The sequence below is a fragment of the Onychostruthus taczanowskii genome, unplaced genomic scaffold (genome assembly GCF_017590055.1).
Source record: "Onychostruthus taczanowskii isolate IOZ18803 unplaced genomic scaffold, ASM1759005v1 scaffold353, whole genome shotgun sequence".
Taxonomy (NCBI): domain Eukaryota; kingdom Metazoa; phylum Chordata; class Aves; order Passeriformes; family Passeridae; genus Onychostruthus; species Onychostruthus taczanowskii.
The window spans coordinates 863-9,909 of NW_024500939.1; the positions used below are offsets into that span (position 1 = coordinate 863).

Genomic DNA, 9,047 nt, shown 5'->3' on the forward strand with positions numbered 1-9,047 from the left:
CCCCCCGCCCCCCCACCGCAGCCAACCAGCCGGGCCGGGAGGCACCACGTGACCCGGAGCCCAGACAAAGGGCCGCCGGGCTGACCCGTACCGGCCCGGCCGGCTCCGCGCGTTCCGGCTCCGCGCGTTCCGCCCCGGCCCGGGCCCGGCCGCTCGCCGCGGGTACGGTACCGGCACCGGCACCACCGCGGGCCGGAGCGCCCGGGCCGAGCGGGGAGATCCCGCCGGGGACGGGGAGGCTCGGGGGGGGGGACCTGGAGAGGGTGACATGGACCGGGATGAGCTGCGAGGGGGCCGGGATATGCACAGAGGGTACCGGGATGGGCCCGGGAGGTACCGGGATAAACACGGACGGTACCGGGATGGGCTCGGGGGGTCCCGGAATGAGTGCGAGGGTGCCGGGATGGGCTCGGGAGGCACCGGGATAAGCACAGAGGTACCGGGATGGGCTCGGGAGGTACCGGGATAAGCACAGAGGTACCGGGATAAGCACAGAGGGTACCGGGATGGGCTCGGGAGGTACCGGGATAAGCATAGAGAGTACCGGGATGGGCTCAGGGCTCGTGGGATGGGCTCGGGGGTACCGGGGTAAGCACAGAGGGTACCGGGATGGGCTCGGCGGGTACCGGGATAATCACGGACGGTACCGGGATGGGCTCGGGAGGTACCGGGATGAGTGCGCGGGGGTACCAGGATAAACACAGAGGGTCCCGGGATGGGCTGGGGGGTCCTGGGATAAGCACAGCCGGTACCGGGATAAGCACAGAGGGTCCCGGGATGGGCTCGGGGGGTCCCGGGATGAGTGCCGAGGTCCTGGCGTGGGCCCCGGGGTAAATCCCGGGGTAAGTCCCGGGGGTCCGCGGGGGAAGCCGAGTCTCGGGAGCCGCCCCGTGCCCGCAGGCCGAGAAGAAGGCCAAGGTGATCGCCGTGATGAACGTGGTGGAGGAGCCGGCGCGGGCCGAGGCGCAGAAGGAGGAGGAGGCCAGCCCGCCGCCCGGGCCGCAGCAGCCCACCGACCCCGCCTCGCCCAGCGTGGCCACCACGCCCGAGCCCGCCGTGGCCGAGGCGGGCGACAAGAACGCCTCCAAGTCGGCCGACGACGAGCCCGAGTACGAGGTGAGGGCCGCGGCGCGGCCGCGCTCAGCCCCGCCGTGCCCTGCCCGCAGGACGGCCGCGGCTTCGGCATCGGCGAGCTGGTGTGGGGCAAGCTGCGCGGCTTCTCCTGGTGGCCCGGCCGCATCGTGTCCTGGTGGATGACCGGCCGCAGCCGCGCCGCCGAGGGCACCCGCTGGGTGATGTGGTTCGGCGACGGAAAGTTCTCGGTGGTGAGTGGCGGGCGGGCGGCGGGGCGCGGCGGGCGGCCGGGCTGTGTGCCCACGGAGGGGCTGTGTGCCCACGGCCGCCTCCTGTCCTGGGCCCAGGGGTGCGTGGAGAAGCTGCTGCCCCTGAGCTCGTTCGCCAGCGCCTTCCACCAGGCCACCTACAACAAGCAGCCCATGTACCGCAAGGCCATCTACGAGGTGCTGCAGGTGAGGGGACGCTGCTGAGCCCCGGGTGGGGACACTGCCGAGGCAGGGGGGGACACTGCCCAGGCAGGGGGGGACACTGCTGAGCCCCCCGTGGGGACACTGCTGAGCCATGGAGTGACACTGCCGAGCCGCGGGGACACTGCCCAGGCAGGGGGGGACACTGCTGAGCCCCGGGTGGGGACACTGCTGAGCCGGGACACTGCCGAGGCAGGGGGGGGACACTGCCCAGGCGGGGAGGGGGACACTGATGAGCCCCTGGAGTGACACTGCTGAGCCACAGGGTCACTGCCGAGGCAGGGGGACACTGCTGAGCCCCCCGTGGGGACACTGCCGAGGCAGGGGGGGACACTGCCCAGGCAGGGCTAAGCCCCTGGAGGGACAGGGTGGGGACACTACTGAGCCATGGAGTGACACTGCCGAGGCAGGGGGGGACACTGCTAAGCCCCTGGAGGGACACTGCTGAGCCACAGGGTCACTGCCGAGGCAGGGGGACACTGCTGAGCCCCCCGTGGGGACACTGCCGAGGCGGGGGAGGACACTGCTGAGCCCCTGGAGGGACACTGCTGAGCCATGGAGGGACACTGCCGAGGCGGGGGGGGGACACTGCCGAGCCGCGGGGACACTGCTGAGCCCCCCGTGGGGACACTGCCGAGGCGGGGGAGGACACTGCTGAGCCCCTGGAGGGACACTGCTGAGCCACAGGGTCACTGCCGAGCCATGGGACACTGCTGAGCCCCCCGTGGGGACACTGCCGAGACGTGGGCAGGGGACACTGCTGAGCCCCCCGTGGGGACACCACCAAGGCAGCAGGGGCACTGCTGAGCCCCGGGGGAAGGACACTGCCAAGACAGCAGGGACTTTCCTGAGCCGGGGGTGGGGACATCCCAGGGCGCTGGCTCCGTCTGTGGAAGCAGCAGCTGCCTCTCCACCCTGCCCCACCTGGAGGTCTCTGAAAAGGCGTGGGGGTGTGGGAGACCCCCTAAGGGGGGGTCTTGTGCTCTTTAAGGACCCCCCAAGGACGTTTGTGTTCTCTGAGGACCCCCCAAGGACATTTGTGCTCTTTAAGGAGGCGTTGGGGTGTCTGGGGATCAGCTGTCCCAGACTGGGGGGGGATCCTGGCTTTGAGGGTCTCCTGGACATTGGGGTGTCTGGAGATCAGCTGTCCCAGACTGGGGGGGGATCCTGGCTTTGGGGGTCTCCTGTCCCCCCGAGGCCGGGCCCTGCCTGGCTGGGCAGTGTGAGGACAGCCAGGGGGCCGAGGATGGGGAGGTGACCCCTGCACCCCCACAGGTGGCCAGCAGCCGGGCCGGCAAGATCTTCCCTGCGTGCCCCGAGAACGACGAGACAGACACGTCCAAGGTGGTGGAGATCCAGAACAAGCAGATGATCGAGTGGGCCCTGGGCGGCTTCCAGCCCTCGGGCCCCAAGGGGCTGGAGCCCCCCGAAGGTGAGCGGGCTCATGGACAGGGGACTCCCACCCAGGGCCATCAGCTCGGGTGTCACCAGGGTGCCACGGGCCTGGGCAGGGAGGTCCCGGGGGGGCTGTGACCCTGCTGGGGGGACATTAACGATGTGACCCGAAGCGGGGACACCACTGATGGCACCACTGGTGACCCCCGGTCCCACAGAGGAGAGGAACCCCTACAAAGAAGTTTACACGGAGATGTGGGTGGAGCCCGAAGCAGCCGCCTACGCGCCGCCCCCGCCCGCCAAAAAACCCCGGAAAAGCACAACCCAGGAGAAGCCCAAGGTCAAGGAGATCATCGACGAGCGCACCCGAGGTACCGGGGCCGCCCCGAGCCCAGCGCTGCTCCCCTGGGGCTGCTCTGGCCCCGCTCCCTGCGGCGTGGGGCACAAGAGCTGCTCCAGGCCGGGCCCCCTCTCCCCCGGGGTCCTCCCTCCCGGGGGTCCCTCCCTTCACCCCCTCCCGGATGCCCTGGCTGGGGCAGCCCCCTGACCCCCTGTTCCCCCAGAGCGGCTGGTGTACGAGGTGCGGCAGAAGTGCAGGAACATCGAGGGTGAGTGCGGGGCTGGGCACGGCTGGGGGGGGGTCTGTCCTGGGCACCTCAGGGCTGTGGGGCAGCTCAGGGGAACAAGGCCAGCCTTGTCCCACCCCTCAGCAGCCGTGACGGGGCAGTGGCCCACCCTGGATGGTGGCAGGGACCCCCAGGGCACTGCCGTGGGTGTTGGGGTTTGGGGTGGGGCTGGAGTCCTGCCTGCTGCTCCCAGGCTGGTCCCCAGCTCTGCTGTGACCCCAGCATGGGCTGAGTGTGTCTTGGGGACTGCAGGACAGGGCTTGGGGTGTCCCCACGCTGGGGTGGGGTGCCAGGGAGATGGGTCAGGGTGTCCCCATGCTGGGGTTGGGATGTCCCTATGCCAGGATGGGGTGCCAGGGTGATGGGTCAGGGTGTCCCCACACTGATGTGGGGTGCCAGGGAGATGGGCACACTGGTGTGGGGTGCCAGGGAGATGGGTCAGGGTATCCCCATGCTGGCATGGGGTGACAGGGTGATGGCTTGGGGTGTCCCCACACTGATGTGGGGTGCCAGGACCATGTCTCCCCTTCTCCCCCAGACATCTGCATCTCCTGTGGGAGCCTCAACGTGACCCTGGAGCACCCTCTGTTCATCGGGGGGATGTGCCAAAACTGCAAGGTACGGTGTGGGGCACGGCCTGGGGGGCTCACAGGGTGTGCCCTACCCTGAGGTGGGGTCCCCAGTGTCCCCAGGCCCGCAGTGACACCCTGGCTGTCCCCAGAACTGCTTCCTGGAGTGTGCATACCAGTACGACGACGATGGCTACCAGTCCTACTGCACCATCTGCTGTGGTGGCCGTGAGGTCCTCATGTGTGGCAACAACAACTGCTGCAGGTGCCAGGGGGCTGGGGGCCAGGGGCTGGAGGGGGCTGGGGGTGCCACGGGGCTGGGGGCCAGGGGCTGGGCTGGAACCAGGGCTGGGCTGCAACTGGGCCTCTCTCCTGTCTGGAGTGAGGCTGGGCAAGTTTGGTGTTGCCACATTGCTGCCACGTGCTTTTGGTGATGCCAGTCCTGGTGTGGGACTGGGCAGTTTTGGTGATGTCCCAGTCTCGGTAAGGTTTGGTGATGCTGCAGTCTTGGCATAGGAGTTCAGCCAGTCCTGGTTTGGGGCTGGGATGTTTTGGCAGTGCTGTGGTCTGTGGCACAGGAGCAGGCAGGTGTGGTGGTGCCAGGGAGGTTCTGGTGGTGGCACTGTCCCCGTGTCACGCTTTGACGTCCCAGTCTGGGTAGGGTGTGGTGATGCCACAATCCCACCATGCTCAGTGATGCCAGTCCTGTGGGAGGTTCTGGTGATGCCAAGTCCTGGTGTGGGAATTCCATGGTGTCATTAAGGAAATGTCCCAGTGTGAGCACTCCTGAGCCTCCTGGGCTGTCACACTGCCAGTGCCACAGCCTGTCACTGCTGTGGCCAGAGCCTGGTGGCTGCAGTGGCCCCATGGCCCAGCTGGGCTCCCCAGGGCCCCGCCCAGTCAGACCCTGTTCCCCCACTGGCTCCAGCCCAGCTGGCCAGTGGCAGTCTCAGATGTCTTGTTCAGTAAATCCATTTATTCATGGCACAGGAATACAAACACAGCCTGAGCTGGTGCCTCTGAGCAGGGATCCCCACTAAAGAACCCCCTGGATCTGTCCTCCCAGTGTCCCCCTCTGCAAGTCTCACTGTTCCTGCAGAGTCCTCAGCTCCTGTGCATCCACCTGGCTGGCAGGAGCTCTCTTTATCTCCTTTGTTATGTTATCTGAACTCCTGCTGGCTCTCTGTCCATTCACCTGGGTCACCCTTCCTTGTCCTCTTTGTTATTCCAAAGCTCAGCAGTTCAAGCTGGGGCTCCACCCAGGGCTCAACCTCTGCAGCTCAATCTGCATTTCAAATCCACTGCCTGGACCAGATTTATTCACCTCAGCACGGTCTGGGATGTCTTGTGATGCCTCAGTCCTCATGTGGAGCTAGGGAGGGTTTGGTAGTGCCACAGACCTGGCATGGAAATGGGGTGCTGCCAGTCCTGCTGTGGGGCTTGGCAATGTTTTGGTGATGCCACAGTCCCAGTGGGAGGTTCTGGTGATGTTTCATTGATTCTGAATTCAGTGGTGCCAGTCCTGCTGTGGGGCTGGGAGGATTTGTGATGTCCCAGTGCAAGACTTTTCTGGTGCCACATTCCTGCCATTCCTGGGCTGTTGATGCCAGTCCTGCTTTGGGGCTGGGATGTTTTAATGATGCCACAGTGCCTGACTGTAGGGTTGGGAGGTTTGGTAAAGTTCTGGTCCAGGTGTGGCACTGTGGGAGTTTTGGCAATGCCTGCCAAACGGAGCTGGGAAGTCCAGGTGATGGCACAGTCCTGCCATGGGGTTTTGGGTGGATTCTTCTTTGGGGAGGTTCTGGTGCTGCCTCAGTCCCTCTGCAGGGCTGGGCCAAGCTTTGGCAATGCCCAGTCCCGGCACAGAGCTGGCAAACACCGGTGGTCTCAGAGCAGGGTGGGCGTGGGCAGGACCCCAGCGGGCATGGCCCGGTCGCGCCGCCGGCGTTCCGGCGGTGCCAGCGCCCCGGCGCGAGCCCCGCTGCTGACCCTGGCTGCCCCCCGTGCCAGGTGCTTCTGCGTGGAGTGCGTGGACCTGCTGGTGGGCCCGGGGGCGGCGCAGGCGGCCATCAAGGAGGACCCCTGGAACTGCTACATGTGCGGCCACAAGGGCGTCTACGGGCTGCTGCGGCGGCGGGAGGACTGGCCCTCGCGCCTGCAGATGTTCTTCGCCAACAACCACGACCAGGAGTTTGTGAGTGCCCCTCCCTGCTGGCCCCCAGGCACCCCTCCCTGTTGACCCCCACTGACCCCCAAGCCCTCCCTGCTGACCCCCCAGCCCTTCCCCTCCCTGCTGACCCCCCAGCCCCTCCCTGCTGACCCTGTCCCCGTGGCTCCAGGACCCCCCGAAGGTGTACCCGCCGGTGCCCGCTGAGAAGAGGAAGCCCATCCGGGTGCTCTCGCTCTTCGATGGCATCGCCACAGGTGGGTGGGGGTCCCTGGCCCCATGGCCCTTGCAGGGCCCTCCCAGGGTGTGTGTGGGGTTGGATTGCTGGGGTGGGAGGAGCTGGTGGTCTCAGGCCACAGGTGTGGGCAGCCCCCACTGTCTGCTCCACACCAGAGGGGAGCAGGAAGGGGCCAGCCCTGGGGGGTGGGACAGGTGGGGCTGGGGGCCCGTTGTGCGTGCATGGCCCACTCCCCACGGCTCCCCACAGGCTTGCTGGTGCTGAAGGACCTGGGCATCCAGGTGGACAGGTACATCGCCTCCGAGGTGTGCGAGGACTCCATCACCGTGGGCATGGTGAGGCACCAGGGCAAGATCATGTACGTCGGGGACGTCCGCAACGTCACCCAGAAACACGTACGTGCCATCCTGCCCCTGGCCTCCTGACCCCCTCCCTGCCAGCACCGGGACCCCCCCAGAGCTCCAGGGGCAGCCCCCTGGCCCGGGGTGGGAGTGCCAGGGTGTCCTGAGCTCCGTGCTCCTGGTGGCTCCCTTCCTGCTCCGGGAGCTCGGCCACCATCGTGTCCCTGTCCCCAGGGCTGTGGCAGAGCCTGGCTCACCCGGGCTCCCCTTTCCCTCTTGCAGATACAGGAGTGGGGCCCCTTTGATCTGGTCATTGGGGGCAGCCCCTGCAACGACCTGTCCATCGTCAACCCGGCCAGGAAGGGTCTCTACGGTAGGAGAGGGCTGGGGCTCCACAGGGGTGGGGTTGGCCCCCCCAGGGCTGACAGAGACCCCCAGCCCTTAGCCCAGCCCCTCCTCTCTCCTCCCAGAGGGCACTGGGCGCCTCTTCTTTGAGTTCTACCGCCTGCTGCACGAAGCCCGGCCCAAGGAGGGCGACGACCGGCCCTTCTTCTGGCTCTTTGAGAACGTGGTGGCCATGGGGGTGAGCGACAAGAGGGACATCTCGCGCTTCCTGGAGGTCAGTGCCCGCCTGGGCTCACCCCCTCCAGCCCGGGGACCCCCAGGTCCCGCCCCCAGAGCAAGGGGCTGCCCAGCCCCACTGACCCTAACCCCACTGACCCTTGGCACTGTCCTCCCTCAGTCCAATCCCGTCATGATTGATGCCAAAGAAGTGTCTGCAGCACACCGGGCACGGTACTTCTGGGGAAACCTGCCCGGCATGAACAGGTGAGAGCAGCCCAAAGCTGAGCCCCTGGCTGCCTCGGGGAGGGTGGGCTGCACTCCTTGGTCCTCCCTCAGCCCGGGTGTCCCCTGACCCTGGTCAGGGCTGGGCAAGAGCAGGAGTCTGACAAAGAGGTGATGGCACACCCTAGAAACCTCTGGTGGCTTCCCTGTGGGGGTGGCTGGTCCTGTCCCAGCTCTCTTGTGCTGGAAGGGTGGCACTAAGCTGTCCTCTGTGTCCCTCTTGGATGTTGGCTGTGGTGGCCCCACAGTTAGTGGTCACAGATGGGCTCCCACAGGAATTGCTTCTTGCCCATTACCTGCCACAGAGCCCCAAAACAGCCGCGGCCACCTTGTGACCCCCACAAACCCCAGCTGGAGTCCTGCCCTGTGCCCACGGTGTGGGGGGGGACAGTATGGGGACACAGTGCTGCTGCCACCCCCTGCCCACCATCTCTCCTCCCCAGGCCGCTCGCGTCCACCGTCAACGATAAGCTGGAGCTGCAGGAGTGCCTGGAGCACGGCAGGATAGCAAAGGTCAGCCTGGGCTGGGCTTGAGGGGGGCCTGAAGGGGGCAGGAGGGGGGTTCCAGTGCTGTCACAGTGTCTCCCAGGGGGGAGTCACCCACCCGGTGCCCTGGGGGCTCCATGCCACCCCAGCCTGACCAGCCCGTGCCTCTTGCAGTTCAGCAAAGTGCGAACCATCACCACCCGCTCCAACTCCATCAAGCAGGGCAAGGACCAGCACTTCCCCGTGTTCATGAACGAGAAGGAGGACATCTTGTGGTGCACGGAGATGGAGAGGTACCTCGGGGAAGCCAAAGACCCTGCGGGACACAGGGAGGGGTCAGGGTCGGGCTGGGGAGTGGGGGGAGCCCGACCCTGACCCTTCCCCGTGTCCCGCAGGGTCTTTGGCTTCCCCGTGCACTACACGGACGTGTCCAACATGAGCCGCCTGGCCCGGCAGAGACTGCTCGGCAGGTCCTGGAGCGTGCCGGTGATTCGCCACCTCTTCGCGCCCCTGAAGGAATACTTTGCCTGCGTTTAGAGATGGGCAGGAACTGGTCACACGGAGCGAGTCGGAAACAAACCCATCCACGCCAAGAGAAGAGAACACACACGGAATGAGAGAAGAGTCAGCACCCAGAAGAGAGACGGGATTTCGCAGCCCGACGGGAACCCAGCACGCGTCTCCCCGAGCGAAAGGGGTCGGTGTCCTCTCCGGAATTTCCCAGGATCAGCTTTAGCTATTTAAAAACAAACAAAAACCACAAGAAGCAAACGAAAACGAAGATGGCGAAAGCAAACGAACGACGACGAAACGCGGTACCCGTGCCCGGAGCGCG

At 66.3% G+C, this 9,047-nt stretch overlaps 1 protein-coding gene across 1 annotated transcript; it reads left to right on the top strand.

Moving 5' to 3' along the window:
• Positions 1 to 763: 763 nt before the first annotated feature.
• On the top strand, positions 764 to 9,025 carry DNMT3A (DNA methyltransferase 3 alpha). The gene is made up of 17 exons (XM_041411360.1): positions 764 to 1,116; positions 1,167 to 1,325; positions 1,422 to 1,529; positions 2,820 to 2,976; positions 3,158 to 3,310; positions 3,503 to 3,547; positions 4,104 to 4,183; positions 4,287 to 4,399; positions 6,145 to 6,328; positions 6,474 to 6,558; positions 6,789 to 6,934; positions 7,163 to 7,253; positions 7,351 to 7,499; positions 7,623 to 7,708; positions 8,170 to 8,239; positions 8,387 to 8,505; positions 8,608 to 9,025. The coding sequence occupies exons 1-17, from the start codon at positions 931 to 933 to the stop codon at positions 8,747 to 8,749; spliced, it is 2,073 nt and encodes a 690-aa protein (XP_041267294.1). The 5' UTR covers positions 764 to 930; the 3' UTR covers positions 8,750 to 9,025.
• Positions 9,026 to 9,047: the final 22 nt, after the last annotated feature.